This window comes from Microcaecilia unicolor, chromosome 5, assembly GCF_901765095.1.
Source record: "Microcaecilia unicolor chromosome 5, aMicUni1.1, whole genome shotgun sequence".
Classification (NCBI taxonomy): Eukaryota; Metazoa; Chordata; class Amphibia; order Gymnophiona; family Siphonopidae; genus Microcaecilia; species Microcaecilia unicolor.
In genome coordinates, this window is record NC_044035.1 from 126,469,379 (window position 1) to 126,492,874 (window position 23,496).

General features: G+C 45.4%; 1 protein-coding gene across 1 annotated transcript in view; it reads right to left on the reverse strand.

Moving 5' to 3' along the window:
• LOC115471279 (rap1 GTPase-GDP dissociation stimulator 1-like) overlaps positions 1 to 23,496 on the reverse strand; it is a 135,705-nt gene that overhangs the window by 88,013 nt on the left and 24,196 nt on the right. The window contains exon 5 of the mRNA XM_030204980.1: positions 22,573 to 22,698. Coding sequence (XP_030060840.1) covers positions 22,573 to 22,698 — 126 coding nt within the window. The remainder of the gene's footprint in view (positions 1 to 22,572; positions 22,699 to 23,496) is intronic.

The following is a 23,496-nucleotide window of genomic DNA, read 5'->3' on the forward strand; positions in this document are numbered from 1 at the left end:
TTCCTCAACCAGTGCAACTTATACTTCAAGATGCAACCAGAGGCTTTTGCATCAGACCAGATAAAAGTGGCCTATGTTATTTCCTTGCTTACGGGGCGGGCCCTGGCCTGGGCATCTCCATTATGTGAACAACAGGACCCGCTCTTGGACAACTATGCGGAGTTCCAACGTTGCTTCCGCATGGTGTTTGACCTCCCAGGAAGGCCATCTTCCGCCGCGTCCGAACTGCTGCGGATTCAACAGGGCGAAGGGACCGTGGCAGACTATGCTATTCGATTTCGGACTTTGGCAACCGAGTTGCGCTGGAATCAGGAGTCCTTATCTGCAATTTTCCTGGAGGGACTTCAGGATCGGATCAAGGATGAGCTGGCTGGCCGGGAGGTCCCGGGGCAATTGGATGCCCTGATCTCGCTCTGCGTCCGGGTTGATACCCGTTTCCAGGAGAGGGCTAGAGCTCGAGCAGACCGGCGGAAGGGACCCAGGGGTATGTCTCGGTCTGGTCAGGGACCGTCCCCCCGCCGTGGCTCCCGAGATCTTAGGGAGATCTCCGAAGAACTTATGGTTATCGGCCGTCAGCGATTGACCCCGTCGGAGAGGACTCAACATTTGCGGGGCAGTCTTTGCCTGTATTGCAGCGAGGCGGGTCATTTCATTCGCACTTGCCCCGCAAGACCGGGAAACGCCACTCCCAAGGCGCCCTGAGGGGAGGGGTCTTGGGGCACTCTACTCCCCTACCTGATGATTTGATAACCCTTCCGGTAACTTTGCGGTGGCAGGAGATGATGGTTCACACCCGTGCTCTCTTGGACTCCGGGGCCGGGGGGAATTTCATTTGCCAGGAACTCTTGCAGCAGATGGAATGGCCCACACTGCCCTACCGACCTGCGCTGCAAGTGACATCCATCCAGGGTACTGCGTTACCCCAGCCGATCACAGAGGTGACTCCATTTTTGAGGCTTCAGGTGGGGGAGGATCACCGTGAGGAGGCTCAATTTCTGATCTTACCCCGCACCATTCATCCGGTGGTTCTGGGCCTGCCCTGGTTACGGCGCCATACCCCAGTAATAGATTGGACTTTAAGGAAGATTCAGGCCTGGGGTGGCGCCTGCGTTGAGGCCTGTTTGAAGGGCCGGGAATCCAGCTGTCCCGCGGTAGTAGCTACCCCTAGAACTGTGTCAGCCTGTCAAGCTACTCTGCCTGAGGAGTACCGGGAGTTCGCGGATGTATTTAGTCCCGTGGAAGCGGATGTGCTACTGCCACATCGGTCCTTTGATTGTGCTATTAAGTTGATGGCTGACATGATGCCACCGCGGGGCCGTCTCTATACATTGTCCCGGGAGGAATCTAAGGTAATGCAAGCCTATATCCGGGAGAATCTCCGAAAAGGGTTCATCCGTCCCTCTACGTCCCCTGCCGGGGCAGGATTCTTTTTCGTGACCAAGAAAGATGACTCCTTGAGGCCCTGTATTGACTACCGGGGCCTAAATGCCATCACCGTGAAGGACCGATACCCTCTGCCTCTTATCCCAGAGTTGTTTGATCGGTTGCAGGGGGCCCAGATCTTCACCAAGTTGGATCTCCGTGGGGCCTACAACTTGGTCCGTATCCGGCAGGGGGACGAATGGAAAACTGCATTTAATACACATGAGGGGCATTTCGAGTATCGGGTGATGCCTTTCGGCTTGTGTAACGCTCCCTGCAGTGTTCCAAAGATTCATAAACTTCGCTCTCGAGGACCTGCTGTATACTACAGTAATTGTTTACTTGGATGACATCCTGATCTTCTCCAAAGATCCCATGGAGCATGTGACCCACGTTCGAACTGTTCTTCAGCGCTTACGACTATTCCGCTTGTTTGCCAAGCTCAGCAAATGCTCTTTTCATCAGCAGTCTCTGCCTTCTCTGGGACATATTCTGTTACCAGGGGGTCTGCAAATGGATCCAGATAAACTTTGTGCTATCCAGGAGTGGCCTCAACCCCAGGGCCTGAAGGCGCTGCAACGGTTCCTGGGGTTTGCGAATTACTACCGTCAATTTATTCCTCACTATTCGCAACTGACAGCTCCTTTGACAGCGCTCACCAAGAAGCATGCAGATGTCCGAAACTGGCCAGCTGAGGCGCAAGCAGCATTTAGTCAATTGAAGAAAGCCTTTGAATCGGCTTCCATCCTTCAGGCTCCGGATCCTGACAAGCCATTTGTGGTAGAGGTGGACGCTTCTGCTTTGGGTGCCAGGGCAGTCCTCTCTCAAGTTAACGCCAAGGGCCGGCATCAACCTTGCTTTTTCTTCTCCCGTAAGTTCTCCCCAGTGGAACGCAACTATACTGTGGGACACAGAGAACTGCTAGCCTTGAAGTTAGCTCTGCAAGAGTGGAGACATTTGCTGGAGGGGGCAGAGCACCGGGTTTACGGTGATTACGGACCACAAGAATCTCTTGTATCTGCAGGAGGCCCAAAGGCTGAATCCATGGCAAGCCCGCTGGTCACTGTTCTTCGCCAGGTTCCGGTTTCAACTTGTATTCCGGTCAGCTGCCCAGAACACCCCTGCGGACTCCCTCTCCCAAGCCTTTGAAGCTCCAGAGGAAATTGAAGAGCTTCATCCTATGTTGGATCCAGTCTGCCTCAGTGCGGCCCCTGGAGGGGTCGCCCCGTTGCGGAAGCTTGTGCCTCCACAGGACCGGGGAAAAGTAATGCGTTGGGGACATTCTTCCGTATGGGCCGGACATTTTGGATTCCGAAAGACCCTTCGTCTGATTTCTCGACAGTACCAGTGGTCTCACATGAGGCAAGATATCCTTCAGTTTGTCACGACCTGCCCTACCTGTGCCCGGACTAAGTCTGTGGTAGGGCGCCCCTGGGGAGATCTGCAGCCGTTGCCCATTCCTGCAGCTCCCTAGGAGGAATTGTCTATGGATTTCATTACGGACCTTCCCCGTTCCCAGGGACACACCGTGATTTGGGTTGTGGTAGACCGGTTCTCCCGTATGGCACATTTCGTTCCCCTGCCAGGGCTTCCGTCGGCAGCATTGTTAGCCCAGCAGTTCATTCAGCATATTTTCTGGCTCCATGGGCTACCTGTCAGGATCATCAGTGACCGTGGAACCCAGTTCACTTCACGATTCTGGAGAGCCCTGTGTTCCGCTCTGGGGGTTGTTACCCATTTCTCCTCGGCCTATCATCCACAGACCCAACGGTATGGTCGAACGGATTAACGAAACGTTGAAAGGGTTCTTGCGGGCCTTTGTCAACAAGCGGCAAGACAACTGGGCATCCCTTCTTCCGTGGGCCGAGTTTGCCTATAACCACAGTAAACATTCCGCCTCGGGGCAATCTCCGTTTTTCATGGTATATGGACAACACCCGCGGCTTCCATCACCCATTCCTTCTGACTCTTCTACGCCCATGGTCACTCGAACCCTGGCAGACCTGCAAGGAGTCTGGACTATGGCCCGTGAACAACTACAAAGAGTGGCCGCCAAGTACAAGTCGTTTGCTGACCGACACCGGCGTCCCGCCCCGGTATTGCAGCCGGGGCAAAAGGTATGGTTATGCACCAAATACCTAAGGCTCCGGGTACCTTCTCGGAGGTTGGGGCCACGGTACATCGGGCCGTTTACTATCCAGTCTCGGATTGGAGCGGTGACATACCGCCTGCGGCTACCTAGTACTCTGCGGGTTCATAATGCCTTCCATATTTCTCTGCTGAAGAGTTTCCGGGGGTCCAAATGGCATCCACAGAATAAAGAATGTGTCGTTCCGGAGGCTGACCCCTGATCCCGAGTATGAGGTTGAAGAAATCATTGACTCCAAGAGGCAACGGGGGAAGCTGCACTACCTGCTATCTTGGAAGCATTTCGGTCCCGAAGACAATTCCTGGGAACCGGCTACCAATGTACATGCTCCGGAGTTGGTAAGGGCCTTCCATGATCGATATCCTCTTAAACCTGGCCCCAGGAGGAGGGGGGCATCCGGGGGGGATACTGTCGCGTCCTGCGCTCCTTCCGGCTCCTCTGCCGTGGGGGGCGGGAGCCAGCGTCCTCCGCAGCGAGGGGTAGCGGTCCGGAGGCCTCGGCGGGGAGCCGGGGGCCGCCGCAGTGATGGCTGTTCCATCCGGGGCCGGAGGCCGGCGACTGCGGCCGCCGGTCTCTCGGTCGCCGGCTTTGGGGGCTATGTTTGCACCGCCGAAGGAGGCGGCGCCGAGGCGCGATGGCCGGCGTCTTCTTCCCTCCCGGGCGGGAGGGCCCGGAGCTCCGCCTCTGAGGTGCCGGATTGGGAGGCCAAGTTGGTGGTCCCGCCTGGGGAATCAGACAGAGCCAATCAGAGGGGCTCTGCCGATACCTAGGGCCGGATTGGTCGGCTGTACCTACGGGGGCGGGGCGGCTGATGTTGTACTGTATTTAAGGAAGGGAACTGAGCTTGCACTTTGCTTCAGGTTCTGTTCCCGAGGCCAATCTCTGTGGTTCCTGTGTTTCGTCGTTTTCCTGGTGTTGCAGTTTCTGGACTTTGGACTGTTCCCTGGTTATCCCTGCCTAGCTGCCCGCCTAGACCTCTAGCCTGACTTTGACTTCTCTACTAGCCGCCTGCCTTGACCTCTTGCCTGACTCCGACTACGCAGTTAGCTGTCTGCCCTGATCTGCTGCCAGTTTGTGGACATTTCTATTCCACCTGCCCGCTTCTCTCCCGGTTCCAGCCCAGGTCAGTCCGTCAACCCCGCGGTTCCTGAAGTCCCGTTGACCGCCTGCAGCTGGGGGCTCAACCCTTGGTGAACGGTGGTCGCCGCGGGTGAAGACTTGGGGTTGCACGGCTGTCCTTTGAGGTCCTTCTGGGCCTTACGGGACCTAAGGGCTCACCCTCTTTGTGGACAAGACATTAGGAAACCCTTGATCCAAACTAAGTATATTTCCTCTGATCCAGAAGTAGTCTAGGAGTCTTAGTAGTATATTATGGTTTACCATGTCAAATGCACTGGACATGTCGAATTGGAGGAGGAGTATGCTTTTACCTGTTGCTATTTCTTGCTTGAATTTCGCTAAGAGAGTGATTAGTACTGTTTCAGTGCTATGGAGGGGGCGAAATCCTGATTGTGATTCATGTGGTATTGAGAATTTGTTTAGATAGTCAGTAAGTTGCTTGGTTACCATACTTTCCATCAATTTGATTACCAGTGGAATAGATGCTACTGGTCAGTAGTTGGTGATTTAATTTATGTTTTTCTTGGTGTCTTATGGTATTGGGGTGAGTAGGATATTGCTGTTTTCCTTGGGAAGAGACCTTGTTACTACTACTACTACTACTTAGCATTTCTAAAGCGCTACTAGGGTTACACAGCGCTGTACAATTTAACATGGAAGGACAGTCCCTGCTCGAAGAGCTTACAATCTAAAAGACAAATGTACAGTTAATCTGAAAGGTCAGACAGATTGGGGCAACCTATATGTTCGAAAGGTTAGGTTCCGAATGCAGCATTGAAGACGTGAGCTTTAAGCAAGGATTTGAAGATGGGTAGGGAGGGGGCTTGGCGTAGGGATTCAGGAAGATTGTTCCAGGCATAGGGTGAGGCAAGGCAAAATGAGCGGAGCCTGGAGTTGGCAATGGTGGAGAAGGGTACTGAGAGGAGGGATTTGTCGTGTGAGCGGAGGTTGCGGGCAGGAACGTAGGGGGAGATGAGGGTAGAGAGGTATTGAGGAGCAGCAGACCGGGTGCACTTGTAAGTAAGGAGGAGAAGCTTGAATTGGATGCGGTATCTGATCAGAAGCCAGTGAAGTGACTTGAGGAGAGGGGTGATATGAGTATATCGGTTCTGGTGGAATATAAGACGTGCGGCAGAGTTCTGAATGGATTGAAGGGGGGATAGATGGCTGAGTGGGAGGCCAGTGACGAGCAAGTTGCAGTAGTTGAGGCGAGAGGTAATGAGAGCGTGGATGAGAGTTCGGGTGGTGTGCTCAGTGAGGAAAGGGCGAATTTTGTTGATGTTGAAAAGGAAGAAGTGACAGGTTTTGGCAGTCTGCTGGATATGCGCAGAGAAGGAGAGGGAGGAGTCGAAGATGACCCCGAGGTTGCGGGCAGATGAGACGGGGAGAATGAGGGTGCCATCAACTGAGATAGAGAATGGGGGAAGAGGAGAAGTGGGCTTAGGTGGAAAGACGAGGAGCTCGGTCTTGGACATGTTCAGCTTCAGGTGGCGGTTGGATATCCAGGCAGCAATGTCGGATAAGCAGGCCGATACCTTGGCCTGGGTCTCTGAGGTGATGACTGGTGTGGAGAGATAGAGCTGGGTATCATCAGCGTAGAGATGATACTGGAAGCCATGAGATGAGATCAGTGAGCCTAGGGAAGAGGTGTAGATAGAGAAGAGAAGGGGTCCGAGGACAGATCCATGGGGAACACCAACATATAGCAGGATGGGAGTGGAGGAAGATCCATGAGAGTGCACCCTGAATGTGCGGTGGGAGAGATAGGAGGAGAACCAGGAGAGGACAGAGCCCTGGAACCCAAATGAGGCCAGAGTGGCGAGAAGTAGATCGTGATTGACAGTGTCAAAAGCGGCAGAGAGATCGAGGAGGATGAGGATGGAGTAGTGGCCTCTAGATTTGGCCAGGAGCAGGTCATTGCAGACTTTAGAGAGTGTTGCTTCTGTCGAGTGGAGAGGGAGGAAGCCGGATTGGAATGGGTCGAGGATGGCATGAGAGGAGAAAAAATCAAGACAGCGGCTATGAACGGCGCGTTCAAGTATTTTGGAGAGGAAGGGTAGGAGAGAGATGGGGCGATAGTTGGAGGGGCAGGTAGGGTCAAGTGATGGTTGTTTGAGGAGAGGTGTGACTAGGGCGTGCTTGAAGGTATCAGGGACAGTTGCAGTGGAGAGAGAGAGGTTAAGGATGCGACAGATGGAGGGGTTGACAGTATGGGCGATGGTGTTAAGTAGGTTGGTGGGGATGGGATCAGAGGAACAGGTGGTGCATTTCGAGGAGGAAAGAAGGCGGGAGATTTCATCCTCGGTGATCTCTGGAAAGGAGGAGAAGGAGGCCTGGGTTGGTTGGTTGAGGGAGAGGGTTAATGGGTGAAGAGAGGGGGGGTGGGAGGTGATGGCTTGGTAGTGAACTCAAGGTTGATCTTTTGCACTTTGTCGTGGAAGTAATCAGCCAGTGATTGAGGAGAGAGTGAGGGGGGGGAGTGGGAGCGGGGGCCACCTTGAGGAGAGAGTTAAGGGTGGCGAAGAGACGACGGGGGTTGGAGCTGAGAGAATTGGTCAATTGGTTGTAATAGTCCTGTTTTGCAAGGAATAGGGAGGAGTGGAAGGAGGATAGCATGAATTTATAGTGAAGGAAGTCTGGATGAGTACGAGATTTCCTCCAGAGGCGTTCAGCAGATTGTGCGCAGGAGCGAAGGTAGCAGATGCAAGGGGTCAGCCAAGGCTGGGGATTAGTACGCTTTGTGGGACGGGTGGTGGAAGGTGCGAGGGTGTCAAGAGCAGAGGAGAGAGCGGCATTGTAAGCGGAGACCGCTTTGTCGACAGTCTCGGAGGACATGATGGATGGGAGGAGATTAGGGATACTAGCGGATAAGGTGAGGGGGTCAATGGCCTGGAGATTCCTGGATGTGGTGGTTAAGGTTGGGCGGGGCGGAGGGGGGTGGAGAAGTGTGAATGTGATCAGGTGGTGGTCGGAGAGAGGAAGAGCTGAAGCTTGGAAATTGGAGGGTGAGCCGGATGAGGAGAGGATGAGGTCAAGACAATGGCCGTCACGGTGAGTAGGGGTGGTAGAGCACAGCTGGAGGTTGAAGGAGGATGTTAGGGTGAGGAACTTAGAAGCATGAGGGTCGGATGGGTCATCAGCATGTATATTGAAGTCTCCGAGAATGAGAGACAGGAGATGAGGGTTCAAGAAAAACAGAGAGCCAAGGATCGAAGTCGGTATGGAAGGAAGAGAAGGATTTATCAGGGGGGCGGTAGATGACTGCCACTCTGAGTGGTAGCGGGTAGTTTAGGTGGTATGTGAGGTCAGTTATGAAGCGGTCAGGGGCGGATTTTATTAGGTAGCTGGGGCAGGTATTCAATTTACAGTGGGTGTTAGAGAACCTTTTGATCGCCTTGGTGACTTTTTCGACGGTGAGGAGAGTGAAGTTTGACCAATTTCGGTCAGCTGGGTATTCTACGGGGGTTAGATCCAGATTACTGATGAAGTTTTCGATCTCGGTATTGTCCTGAGGTAGCGTTTTGCGAAGGTTTGTAATTTTTTCATTGAAATATTTAGCAACTTTGTCTGCAGATGGCATATCTGTATTGGTTGTAGTGACCGCCGTAGTGTCTAATAGTTTGTTCATAAGTTGGTATAGTTTCTTCGTGTCTTTGTGATCAGGCCCTATTTTAATTTTGTAGTATGCCCTTTTGGTTTGTCTTATTGCGTATTTTCTTTGTATCTGTTTCCATACATTGAGTGTGTGTTTGTCTTTTTTTTTTCCATGCTCGTTTGAGTTTCCTGGATTGTATTTTTAATGTTTTCAGTTCATCATTGAACCATGGTATAGCGTTATGCCTACATGAGGTTCTTGTTAGTAAGGGTGCTATTTCATCTAGTATACTTCTGCATCTTTTATTCCATTCTGTGAGATAGGGTGTGGAGTCCGTTTGTGCTGTCCATTCGTTATTGTACATCTGTTGCCAGAATGTTTTTGGGTCTATTTGGCCTCTGGTGCTGTAGGTTGTGTGTTCTTGTGTGCGGTTTGAGCCCTTCTTCCACCATTTTAGGGATAGGTTTAGTTTGTAGTGATCGGTCCATGGTGTTTCTGTCCATTTGCTATCTGTTATTATTAGGTTCTGGTCTGTTGACAGTTTGTATCAGATGAGGTTGAGTGCGTGCCCTTTGACATGGGTTGCTTGCATTTGAGGCCATTTGAGATCCCTTGAGTGGAGGAATTCCTTACATTCTCGTGTGTTTGTGGAGTTTGGGTTGTCTAGATGGAGGTTAATGTCTCCTAATATTAGTATATTGGCGTTGGTTGCACATGTGTTCGAAATGAAGTCAGTGAAGATTATCTGGCCTTAGTTCCAATTACCTGGTGGTCTATAAAACAAGACACAGTTCAGATGATCAAGCAGGGTTTTGTTGCGGACTCTGATGGAGGCAATTTCAAGTTGGGGTGTTATGGACTCGGCAGTGGTTTCGATGGTAAACTGGGATCGATAGATTAATGCTATGCCTCCGCCTCTCTTTTCCTTTCTGGTCCAGTGAGCGATTTTATATCCTGGGGGCAGAAATCTAGGGTTATGAGGTCCTTCAGATCATGGATCCAGGTTTCAGTGATGAAAACTAGATCAAGGTTTTCTGACGTGATCCAGTCTGTTACTATTGTTGTTTTGTTTACTACAGATCTGGCGTTGATGTAGCCCATTTGAATTTTTTGGTGTGGGTCGTCTGTGTTTGATGTTGTGTGGCTTTTTGTTAGTTGTCATTTCTTTGTTAATGTGGGTTTGTTATAGGGTTTCTTTCCCTTCTGTTGAGGTTGTCCGCATGTTGGTGATGTTCCTTTGTTTTGGTTGCTGTTGGTTTGATGAGGTGGAGTGTATCTAATCAGTCTTTGGTGATTATGTAGTATGGGGATGGTGCTACTTTCTGCAAGTGGGGTAGTTAATGTTAGATGGATCAGTGATAAGGAGTAAATTGCTAGGAGTAAATTGTTGGTATTCATTTTGATATTAGTTCAATTTGGACTCTTGGTATGCTGTCTTTGATAGGGGACGTTGTCATGTTCCCTGCCTGTGCAAGGTATAGGCATCTGAAGAGATGGCGGCCATCTTGGACTTGGGCATATCCAGGAGAGGGCGGCTATCTCAGAGGTGGGCGTCTTAGGAGGGGGCAGCCATCTTGGTGTTGCGCAGCCGCAGGAAGAAAGCCCATGTTTGGGCTTGAGGGCGTCGCTGTTTGGGGCAGCCATCTTGAAGACAGCTGTGCATGTTTGGGCCTAATTCCTGCACTATTTAAAGCCAGGCCACCAGTCCTCCCATGCTTCGGCTTCTATTCAGTTCTCTGGGTAGTTGCAGTGCTTCTGGTTTTTCTACTGTTTGCTGCCTGGTATTGACCTTCACCTGATTCTGGATTTGCTTCTGTCTGCTGCCTGGTATTGACCTTTGCCTGATCCTGGTTTTTCTACTGTTTGCAGCCTGGTATTGACCTTTGCCTGATTCTGGATTTGCTTCTGTCTGCTGCCTGGTATTGGCCTTTGCCTGATCCTGGATTTTCTACTGTTTGCTGCCTGGTATTGACCTTCGCATGATTCTGGATTTGCTTCTGTCTGCTGCCTGGTTTTGACCTTTGCCTGATCCTAAATTTTCTACTGTCTGCTGCCTGGTATTGACCACTGTTTGTGCCTGGACCTTCTTTGCCCGCTGCCTGGCTGTGCCCCGTGGACTCTGTTCTGGACTCAGTTGTTCCTGCTGTTGGCTTCCCGCACCTGGGGGCTCAACCCCTTGGGAACGGAGGGAGACACAGGGGGAACTCGGGGGTTGGCTGACAGCTCGGTGGGAATTCTTCCTCCATCAGGCACAAGGGCTCACATCTCCACTTGGCGCCCCTGACATATGTGGTTGGACTTTGGTCTTTGTATTTGTTTTTAAATATAAATAGATACAGATAATTTACTTACAGTCAGGTGAATTGGAGGTGTTGCTCCAGGATGCAGAGTCTCCGTGACTCTGAGAGCTGTAACAGTGGTTGGAGGTAGGAAACTGTTTAGAGGTATTCTGGTAGAGCTATATCAGAGGTTGGAGGTAGAAATCCGAGGAGCCGGCAGCTTTAATGCATGGCTGATGTACCAGTCGAGCAGGCAGAAGTAGCTCAAAGCTGGGTGGCCAGAGAAAGTAGGCTTTTCATGAGGGGTACCTTGGCAAGAGACTCCTTGGCTATGAGTGCCACATTGATGCCTGGGGTCTGAAATCACTAGGAAGGTGACAGTTCCAGGCCACTTGTGCTGCCGGGCTTCGGATCCCATGGAGACAATCTTTAGGGCACCTCCGCCTCCCCTCTCTTGTTCCCCTCGACGCTGCCGCCACCCCGGGTTAGACCAGAAGCACGACAATGTGCGATCGCGACCACGCGGTCTTGTGAGATCTTAGACAGGGGAGAAGCTCGGTCGCTTCTTCGTTCTCGATTGGGCGAGTGAACGGAGGCTGAGATGGATGGGCAGACCGCCTCTGTTCTGGACGCCGCTTGCTGTTCTTTTGTTGTTTGCTGCTGCAGTTTCAGGTGGCTGGGCAGATGAGCGGAGGCTGAGATGGAAGGGCAGACTGCCTCTGCCCTGGTCGCCGTTTGTTGTTCGCTGCTGTGAATGAGCACTAATTGGCAATAATTAGAATTTACCTGCATAACTCACTAAGTGTATTCTGTAACACAGTGAGCCTAACTTGTAATGCACACAGGCAAAAAGGGACATGGATATGGGCAGGGAAATGGGCATTTCATGGTCGTTCCAAAATTTACGCACATAGGACCCCTTTTGTTCCAAAATTTATGCACGTAGGACCCCTTTTACTAAGCGGCGGTAAGCCCAATGCTGGCTTAGCACTCACTAAACAGGACGTACCACCAGGCTACTGCAGCAGCTCAGCAGTACTTCCCACCCCTAGCCTGCCATCATATCCAGTGTACTCGGCAGTAATCTGGCAGTGCCGCAAGCTGTCCGGTTACCACCGGGCTAGCACGGGAGCCCCTACTGCCACCTCAATGGGTGGCGGTAAGGGCTTCCACCAAAATGGTCCCGCGGCAAGTGCTTTATTTGCTGCATGGCCATTTCCTGCAGGAAAGAGAGACTTCCCTTTTACCCACTACAGTAAAAGGGAGCATCGGCACACATGAAAAACACGACCCGACGCCAGTGCTGGCCCCCTTTTGCCGCAGCTTGGTAAAAGTGGCCTGTAATTACAGAATATGGCCCTCTGTGCCTAAATCTACATTCTGGGATTTATGCCATATTTTTGTTGGTGTAAATGGAGGTGCATAGTTTTAGGTGCTGGGATAATATATTGTACCTAAATCTAGGAGCCACTTATAGAATACGCTTAGTTGGAAACGTTTTCTGCTCTAATCCTTTAGGCATCATTTATAGAATCTGGCCCTTGATGTGTCATGGTATTTATCTGTCATCATATTTATCTGCCATCATATTTTACATTTCTATGTTTTGTCGAGAATTAAGGGGTCCCGAGCCCCCCCAAGAAGGCTTAAATGACCTTAATCTGACTCCATCTCTGAATAGCCCTAGAACTGGGGCAATCAGGGGGTTGTGAAGTTCTAAGAGGAGTTGCCACTGAAAGAGACGTTAGATCTAAGAGACCCGCATTAGTCCGCCTCTCAGCACTGGCAAGAAACAGATACCAGCCTTATGACAAACTGGATTTAGGTTACAAGTTATATAATGCAGCGAGTGATAGCCTGATACAGCAGAAGCATTTATACTTACAGCCTTTCATCATTAAGTTAAGCCCACAAATCATCATTTCGAATAAGGATTTTATTTGTACATCAGACTTTAATCAGGTACATTCAGCAGACAGATTCTGGGTACAACCGGACAGGGCTTCGCCGTCTGACAGCTTTGGAGAAAAGACTCTCAAACTAAGCCAAAATCCCCCCTCTTTTATACACAAACCTCTCCATAGAAGTGAATGGTGAGAAACCTTGCTCCTAATCTTTCTCAACTTCTGAGATCATACTTTCCCACGCGATCTGCTGTCGGATGTGCCCACCTCCTTCCGTTCTCAGCTACTGCTAATTATCAGCATGTTTTGGGAAGCGTTGAGATAACAGTTTCACATCTTCCGGCTGCAATGCGTCTCATACCTTTCTCATGAACTCTGTATTACCTCTGTATCATTGTATACCAAAACTAATAAGCTCCATTTTATTCATCTGATCTTTCATTACAGGTGCTATATTTGAATTAAAAATTGTACCAATTTGTGGCAGGACTCATTGTTCAGACCTGCTTTTTGCAGATTCTCAAATATTAAATCACTTACTTGTTGTTTGGCCTAGTCAGTACTTTTTCAGTTGTTTTTAGGCTGCATAGCTTTGGCCAGCAATATTCCAGTGGTAGCCTTAAAGCTAGGCCATATATTAACATTCCCCTCTTCACCCTATCCCATAGGGTGACACCAGGGTTAACGTACCTTGGTACCATCCATTCCAGAAGGTATTCTATGAGGCCATCAAATTATCTGAGTCTTAAGATCAACTGGTACAATTTGTTTAGTTTTCGGTTGAGACTTACTCAAACCTGTAGCGAGAAATGTTTTTATGAATGGGACTAATCCATGAGCTCATTTACAAAATCCCATGAAATATAGGTATGCGGGTAATAGCAATGTATCTGTAACATAGTGCATGGGGAGATAATCCAATGTATCTGTCTCAGTGGTCCTTGGAAGGAATAATGGTTTTGATTAAGCATTGTTATGGGCTCAACAAATAGTACTCTGATTGCAGGCTGTTTAAGGTTGTAGGTATTCAGAATCCTTAAACAGGTCGGGATTCCTGGACCTTACTAGTACTCATCATTGGTATCCAATCATGAGCACTAATAAGTGGATAGCAAGTATGAGGTTGCCTCATACAGCAAAAATGGTCAATCCTAGGAAAATTTATATTAACCAAGGTCATGCATGGATCTTGACATATGCATAATGACCTGGAAGTATGGGAAGCATTGTATATATCCGTTACCCCTCTTGGAGCTTAGTCAAACCTACAGAAAGACATGCGGCTCAAGTAAGCCTACACCAAAGTTAAACAATTGCATAACAGGTTGATACTAACAGAGTTTACATCTACATTATGATATCTTAGCTAGTATTAGGGTTTGATGTTACCCTTGTATCTGAACAATATCGACTTCAATTTAAATTAGAAAAACAGAAATAACTGGGAAACTCTTAGAAAAACAATTAGAACAATAAAGGAAATAATAGGAAAATAAAAATAAAACCTTTTCAATATCTAGACAGGATTGTTGCTAAACTGAAAATAAAACAAAATATGAATCTATAATGTCCATAAACAGTAACAGTAGTTCTCAAATTAAGTATCAGTTCTAAATTCTCTTTCATCGATCATGGTTGAGGCGGTGGAAGCGTTGAAGAATCTGGAAGATCTAACAGGGCTGGATTTTCAGGCTGGCTTGCTGAAGGAAGTTGCCGGTCTTGAGATGGTTAGGCTCGTAACATCTGCGGCTGAGTAAACACGTATATCTTTCACATGGACCCAAGACTTGTGGTCCAGTAGTTTGCAAGGTGTAAAGGTCATTGCCACAACCTTGGGGGATCTAACATCATTTGGGCCAGGATAGATCTTGAAGATGTACTTGTGGTGTACAAACTGGGATCTTTCCATGTCTTTATTCTAGGCATGCAAAAGGGAACCCAGAAGGGTTCAATAATGAAAAGCCAATTTACATAAATAGCAAGACAGATTGGTAATTATTACAAAGGCATGATCAAATAACAATGGTAAAGTATATGGAACAAAAGAGAAAAACAATTAAAATTTAGAGATGATGGTAAATGTTCAATTATTGATGTATGGAGGGCAATGCGTCGCCATTTATCGCCAATAGATATGGAATCTTCACCTACGATGACTACCATTCACCAAGGGTTGAGCCCTCAGCTGCAGGAGGTCAGCAGGACTTATAAGTTAGATGATTCAAAAAGAAGGGTAGAGGCCAAATTTTCTTGCAACTTCAGTAAGTGGAGAGCCTGTCTCTTTTGTTCATGGACCACTTGATGCATCTGTTGAAACTCACGCTCAATAATGTCTCGTTTCTGAAACCAAGTAAGGTTGTGCATCTGTCTTTTAATTTAGCGATTCTTTGCTGTAACATAACCTTCAGATCGGATACATTATCGGGTAGCTGTTCTTTGCTAGCAGTCGTCTCCTCGGTGAGGGACGTCAACGGGATTCCTGAATCCATCTGGGGAAAGGCAAAACTTGAAACAGACCAGTAGTGCAATTTATGTGGTTAAGTGATTGAATGAAGTCATAATGCTAGGAGGCGGGCTGTGGGTATAAATGGGGGCCCGGAAAGAGGTTTGGAAAAAAAAAAGCAATGCCAGAAAAAGGTTCCTTGAAAAAGACAAATGGAAGGAAAAAAAAAACATTAAAAAGTGCAGACACTCTTGATTGACCTTCACATAGTAACCTTTTTCAATCAGTCAAAGAAGTAGGGAGAAGCATATCGCTTTAAGACAAAACCACTACGTGGCAAGAGTTAGTTGAAGCAAGGTGTTAGTTAGATACACAAAGCATAAATTACACACAGACAATCTACATCAGTTTTTCTCACAATCACTCACAGTGAAAGACAGAGAGACAAAATGAGCAATAGTTGCCATTCCTGTCTGAAAGCCTCACCAATTCCCAGTTCAAGAATACTACAAAATCTATGAGCAGCGCAAAATGATCCCCCAAATGGCCAGTTCCAGGGAATATTTTCCGCATTTATTCCATAGAATGGATAATGGTTATTAAATATTTCTTTTTTCTTAGACAAGGAAATAATGAAAAGCTTTCAGATGTCACACATATCATAGAGAGATTTCAAAAATGAAGGCTTTATATTCATGAAAAAACTAAAGAAGTGAATGTCACATCAATTTAAACAGCATAACAGTTAAAGCAGAAAACATTTTAAAAATGTGCAATACATAGCTTTTATTTAAAAGGGATCCCGTATAAAGTAAGATGGCATAAATAAGTCAGTTAAGGTTTATATAAAAAACCATAAAATGAACATCCTCTGGGGATCACTCATCCCTGCAGTTGATAAGAACTCCCCAGGGAAGGTATGCAGAGAAATAAATAAATAACTTGCTGACTCAGTTAGGTCATTTGTATGGTACCATAAATATACACTTGCAATTTAAACCAAGAGAAATAAAAATAAAACAAAATATAGACATTAAACAAAACATGATACTTCTACATACTATAATAAGAATAACAGGGGATAACCATATATGTTACTGAAACACCGATTTTCAGACTTGTAACATGCTATAGAACAATGAACTAGATTAGTAATATATATATTGACCAGTCCTAGAACCTGGTACAAGGTCAGTGGTTCAAAAGGCAGCTTTAGGGATAACAAGGAGACCTAGAAATGATAATGTGCTAACAGGTTACAAAAACATGTGATGATGATCCTGATAGTAGAACATCTGCTAATGTACTCCAACATAGAGACCCAAAATAAAAATTACTAATTAGCGGAAAGCTCAACGCTTTAACCGCAAGTGACATTAGGAGAAAGCAAGACAAAAACTGTGAACAGAAATATGCCTAGAGTGACAGTACAAAAGTAAATAAATACGTAGTGTCAGCTATTATATATTTATACTACTCTATCCCAAATTAATAAAAACTACTCCCCAGAGTGTGCTTCTAAAAACAAGAGTAATCCCAAACTATCTTGTCTGCTAACAACTGTCCCGGCTATCAGCCATGAGTATAAACCCATGATAGAGCCCCCAAGAAGGGACATTGCAAACACTCCCAAAAAGAACTCAAAAGACCAGCGAACAAGGTCTCGCAAGTAGAAGAGTAGCGGTCCAACGGGGTTCCGCTGTTTTAGGGAATCACACGCAACTAACCATCCCAATGGACCTTTAAAGCTTTGGCGGCATCCCACACAATAGCGGCATCCACTCAGCACCCAAGCATGCAAAAATTTCATGGCTAGGCAGCATCCACATTACCTAAATGTCCTAAAAATAATTTAGATGCCCTAGTCAACCTGTATACAATCGCAACGAAAGTCGTTAGACGTCTCTTTATTAACCCCGCGGTCATCTATACAAGTAACTTATAGGTGGGCAATAATGCCGAAACCGCAGGCCACTCCGAAAATGGAATGGAATTCCGCTCCAAATCTACTAATTAAGATACTGTCATGCATTGAAGGATTTGCGACCCTCCAATGCGTGTAAGCCTCAGGCATCAGTATCGAAGCAAATGGTTATAGCGTGACACTAGTATATAAGAAAATAAAAATAAAAAATAAAATAAAAACAGGATAAAATAAAAATATAGCATATCCCAGGGAAGAGCCCCTGAAACAAACTGCAAAAATAGTGAAAATAAAGTAAATATAAAAAAAAAAAGGGAATTGAAAGAAAGATTTGTAACGCTAAACACATGTAAGCTCTTGGGGGATGGTACCATAAAACAGTCAGTAGTTGGAACACATTAGCCAGAAGCAAAAAAGCCAAAGACATCACTGTCATGCATCAATGGAGCTATACCCCTAGAATAAATGAAATAAAGGCAAATACATATTCAATGCTTTTGGGGCGGGTATCGGATAGGTTGGAAGTCGCATCTAAACAGGAAAATATGAGAGAAACATATAAATCAATAAATTTTGAAACAGGACACTAGAATCGTGATGCAAATATGACAAGTTAATACCCATAAATATGACAAATTAATACCCATACACTCAGAAAAGGAACATAGTAAATAAAATAAACCCGAATGCAATGGCAGGAAGCTTTTGTGCCTAAACAGGTGAAAGGGAAAAAAACAAATTAAAACATGTGATTCTTACACCAAGAACTTCTAATGATTCGGCATAAAACATACATACCAGTCAGTGACTGAAATGATATGTCTAAATGATGACAAACAGAACAGCTGCAGCATTAGAAGGAAAGAGAAGGTGGGTTGGGTTATAAAGAAACAACAGGAAATAACTTGAGATGTGAAGCAACGCTGTATTATCATGGCACGCAGCCATCATCTTCTCAAACGGCAATTTCATTACTACCAGCATATTGCTTGATTCTGTTAAGTAAGGGTTAATTTTTAGCTTCCTAGACGATTACGACAGGATTTATGTGCTAAGAAGCATTGTAATGTGATCACAGGAAACCACACTAGGACAAAGAAGGAGAAAGCTGGTTTTTTTAAAGGGGAAAGTCAAGTAATGTATGTTTGAAGGAAAGATACCCTTTTAAAACTTTGTAACCACATGGTGTAGCACAATAAGGTCTATCAAGCTGTCACTTGCAGCACAAAAATAAAGAAACCTGTCTCGGGGTTAAAATCATGGCTCAGAAACAGAATGAGAAAGCCTTTGTTTAAGGGAGATGGAATGAAATAGAGAGCAACACCCAAAAGTCAAAGCAGTATGAGCAGTGAATATTGGGGAGTGGGAGATAACGTCCTAATAAAATGACACAAAAGAGGAGAAAAAAGTATGCCCTGATAAAAGGAGAATGCAGAGTAAGACTAAGATACAGTGAAAGCAAAGAAATACATCCGTACATTCTTACATGCTCAGAAGTGCACTTACAACGGACTTGGCAGCATGAGGCATGAAAAGATAAGTCATTTTACAATTATGGTGCCTGCTTAAGGAACCAATTTTGAGGGGAAACCGGAGTTGAAAGATACCTGTGTAAAAGACTGTTGTACCACTTCAGCATAGAACAGGGATAAAAACGAACGGAAAAGGGGGAGAGAAAAAAAAAAAAATCACTTTCTTGAGCTTTTAAAAGTGAACTGTAGAGCCTCTTCTGCCAAAGCAGTGCTGGACTGATAAGGCAGCTAAAGTGGGCAAGCTTCCCAGATTCTCATGTCCTTGAGATAGTGAACTACAGCACTTGTTAGGGAAAACCTTTAAAAGCTACAGAAAGAAATGGCAGTTTCGGAAGCCTGAATAAGGATATTAAAAAAATGTGAGAAAAAGGGGTTTAGAACTTACAACTCTTCGGGCAAGTTTAAATAGATTTACAAAGGCAGATTCGAAGCCCAAGAGGGAGTATATATTTACTAGTAATGTAATAAGCTTGGTTGTGGAAAGAGAATCAAAACTCACACCACATGGGACTGAGAAGGAAAAAAAAAAGTTTTCTAGGAAATCAAAAAATAAAAAAATGATTTCTGGTTTGCACAAGAAGCCAAAAAGGTGTATGTAAGGTATCAAGTTACCCCAATTGGTACCGTGCGGGCCACACCCTTATAAATTTTACACGGACCACAGACATATGGTGTAGGAGTCGGTAGAGCATCAGAGAGAAGGGCAGGGAGGATTATTGTGGCACAAAAAGGGGGACAAGAACAAAATGTTGTGGAGGAAGGGATTCAGATTGGACTTAAGGAAAGAAAAATGGCTATGAGGGTGGGGTAAGAGCACAGGACTGAGCAGCTGTGAAAAAGAGCAATCAGTTGAACTACGCAGTAAATAATAAAGATTTTGACAGGTGGAAATGAGAAATAAGAAAAGCAGAGACGGAACAGGATAGTTCACACAAAAATACAATTCAGACAGAGTGCAAAGACACACACAAAGATGCAAAGGAAAAAGAACGGAATAAGAGATACTACGCAGTTATTCATGCTGCACTATGAAAAAGAGCCGAGAAAAGTGTGGACAAGAAGGGGGGGTGTGGGCTGAGTGGTTAGAGAGAAAGCATAGTTCAGAAGACTGAAGGAACTGATTAGATAAGAGGAGAACAGCAGTTGGACGACGGTAAACAGCTACAAAGCTGAACACCGTAATTACTGTTTTTAGCTACAAAAAGAAAGAGAGTTGTAGGAAGTCCAACAGAAAAAGTGAGGAAGAATATTAAAAGGGACAGTCTCGAGACATTGAAAAAACAAAATCTCGTGGATAGCAGTTTCAGCACAAGATCTAGTGTAAGTGGAAGGCAATAGCAGATGTGAAAAGGTGGGGGCTGTCTGTCAGTTTTGAAGAGTGATTATAAGAACAGAGAAACCAGAAGGATTTTAAGGGAGAGAGCAATTTGAAAGCGTGCTGTTCTCCTAGAATAAAGGGACTTCCTCCGATACGGGAACATACAGAAGAGAAAAAGAGCAGGATTAGACCCAGGGGACTAATAGAAAGAGGATTTGAAAAGGAGGGATTCAGACAGAACACAGGGTGGGATTGGAAGCAGAAAATGCGCAATCTCTAAGGATTGTTAAGCGAGAATTGCTAGCATAAAGACCAATCCAAAGATTTTGAACATTGAAATAAACTTACAGCAAACCCCAAATCGCAGTCGCCTGGATTCGTAGTTATGCACCATTCACACACAACAAGCACACTCTTGCGCACATCACGCAAATCAAAGAGACGGACAGGATGGGAGAAAGAAAAAAAAGGGGTGAGAAAGAACAGAACAGAATATTGAAAGACAGTGATGGGGCAAGAAAAGGCAAGAAAAGGACAGCAATCAATTGGAAGATAAAACAACAGAATTTTAGTCAAGAGCTAGAATCTATCCCCACTTTGACAAAAATTCGCATGGCGTGTTTAAATCGAACGCTGGGTCACCAATGTCTTGTATTTAGGGGTCCCGAGCCCCCCCAAGAAGGCTTAAATGACCTTAATCTGACTCCATCTCTGAATAGCCCTAGAACTGGGGCAATCAGGGGGTTGTGAAGTTCTAAGAGGAGTTGCCACTGAAAGAGACGTTAGATCTAAGAGACCCGCATTAGTCCGCCTCTCAGCACTGGCAAGAAACAGATACCAGCCTTATGACAAACTGGATTTAGGTTACAAGTTATATAATGCAGCGAGTGATAGCCTGATACAGCAGAAGCATTTATACTTACAGCCTTTCATCATTAAGTTAAGCCCACAAATCATCATTTCGAATAAGGATTTTATTTGTACATCAGACTTTAATCAGGTACATTCAGCAGACAGATTCTGGGTACAACCGGACAGGGCTTCGCCGTCTGACAGCTTTGGAGAAAAGACTCTCAAACTAAGCCAAAATCCCCCCTCTTTTATACACAAACCTCTCCATAGAAGTGAATGGTGAGAAACCTTGCTCCTAATCTTTCTCAACTTCTGAGATCATACTTTCCCACGCGATCTGCTGTCAGATGTGCCCACCTCCTTCCGTTCTCAGCTACTGCTAATTATCAGCATGTTTGGGAAGCGTTGAGATAACAGTTTCACATCTTCCGGCTGCAATGCGTCTCATACCTTTCTCATGAACTCTGTATTACCTCTGTATCATTGTATACCAAAACTAATAAGCTCCATTTTATTCATCTGATCTTTCATTACAGGTGCTATATTTGAATTAAAAATTGTACCAATTTGTGGCAGGACTCATTGTTCAGACCTGCTTTTTGCAGATTCTCAAATATTAAATCACTTACTTGTTGTTTGGCCTAGTCAGTACTTTTTCAGTTGTTTTTAGGCTGCATAGCTTTGGCCAGCAATATTCCAGTGGTAGCCTTAAAGCTAGGCCATATATTAACAGTTTCCATAACATTAACATTGATAATATTTGCCTACTGTAGGTAAGTTTTAATGGCACAGCTCCAGGCTATATGGTATATGGTACCATTAATAAATTTACCTCAAAGAAACACTAAATATGAGGCAAGAAACTATCTCAGATTACACCTCTCGAATTGCAAAAAAGTGATCTACAAAACTGTCCACTCTGCAGACTTCACTTACCTAGGAACCAAATGGTGGAACTCCTTACCACCCAAAATAAGAAATGTACAGGAATATACTAGATTCCGCAAAATCCTCAAATTGTTCCTATTCAAACAAACCCTCACAAAGAACAACCGTATCTCAAATGATTAATTATTACCTGAAATTGGTTATTACTCTATTTAGCATTAACTTTCTCCTTGCTTCATGTACAATTTCTCATTCATAATAGATTTTCTAAATGTTAAACAACCATAGCTATCCCATTACATTTATGATACTGTATTGTAAAATTGGATTCTTACAACAAATTACTTTCTTTTGCATTATTCTTTGTTATGTATCCTAAACTGTTTATTGTAAGCCACATTGAACTCAAACTTGTTTGGGATAATGTGGGATGTAAATGTCACAAATAACTTCATAAAATAAACCTTATAGGAACTGATATACTAAAGTGCAAAATGTTTTGCAAAAGAGAACAATATGCAAAATAACACACAAAAACACCTGTAAATGTGTAAAAACATTGATATCTTGATGTTTTACATGATTTTTTAAAATGTTGAGCCCTATTTTCTATTTCTTTGTGTGGAGGAGTAGCCTAGTGGTTAATGCAGCAGACTTTGATCCTGGGGAACTGGGTTTGATTCTCACCACAGCTCCTTGTGACTCTGGGTAAGTCACTTAACCCTCCATTGTCTCAGGTACAAATAAGTACCTGTACATACTATGTAAACCACTTTGAATGTAGTTGCAAAAAACACAGAAAGGATGTATATGAAGTCCCATTTCCCTTTTACAAAGAAGTTCACAAACTAGTCAGTCTCTAAAATGAAAGTTCACATGTACTGTAGTCAGCTATGCACAAAAGCTTTTTCAATTCACAAATGAGCTGCTGTGTTGGAAAAACACTTAAATGCATTTTTTTTGAAAACCAGCCTGTGAAATATGCTTCAATGAAGTACAGCTATCTTTTTTGGCTGGCACAGCAGCACAATTTCAAATGGACATTGCATTTCATCTCAATTGCATAGGTGTCTAAGTTTGGCACAAAAAGGCTGGAAGCCTGAGATCCATATTATATCAGACTCAATAAAGCGTTGAAGAGACTCACCATTCTCTGATAGAATCTGCAGGACCTCAGTGATAAGTTCCATTCTTTCATGGATCTCTGCTCTCTTCATCTGTTTCACTAGCTGTTCAGAAATCTTTGTTTTACTCAGAACTTCCTTAGCTATGCCTGCAAAGGGACATTGACCATTTAATGAGCATGTCATTAGCTTAATGAAAAAGAGGAAGAATGTATGGCACAGTGATTCAGGCACAGCACTGAGACTGGAGACTGAAGACTTTAGATGGAAATGAAGAGCTGAGTTATGACTCCACTTCCAATGGTTCGCATTGTGACTCTGGGCAAGTTGCAAAGCCTTCTTGTGCTCTAGTCTGCTTAATTGTCAGATGGTCTGATATCATTACACCACTTTGCACAGTATACGTCAATGGTACCATAATTCGACAACCCTTTTGTAGGAATCATCTATTTTTTTGAGAAATTCTTTATATAAAAGTTTTGCACTTTGTCAACATTTGATCATTTGGGAAGAAAGGAAAACTAGGGGGCCCTTTTACTAAAGGGTTGGCGCATGGCAACAGGCTTGCCGTGCTCCAATATGGGACTACTATCTGGATACTGCAGGTGCCTGGCGACAGTTCCCAGCCCCAGTGCATGCCATTTCTGGCACTACAAAAATATTTTCTATTTTTGTAGTGCTGGTGCTTACCCAGTGGTAATCACTGCCTGGTTATCACCGAGTTAGCATGGGAGCCCTTACCGCCACCTCAATGGTAAGGGCTCCCCCTGAAATGGTCACGCAGCAAGTGGTTAACTTACCGCACGACCATTTCTTTTGGAGAAAACAAGATGTCCTTTTACCTGCTGTGGTAAAAGGGGGACTCAGCGTGTGTCAAAAACACACACCGATGCTAGCGCAGGCCCCCTTTTACATCAGCTTAGTAAAAGGACCCCTATGTGAAGATA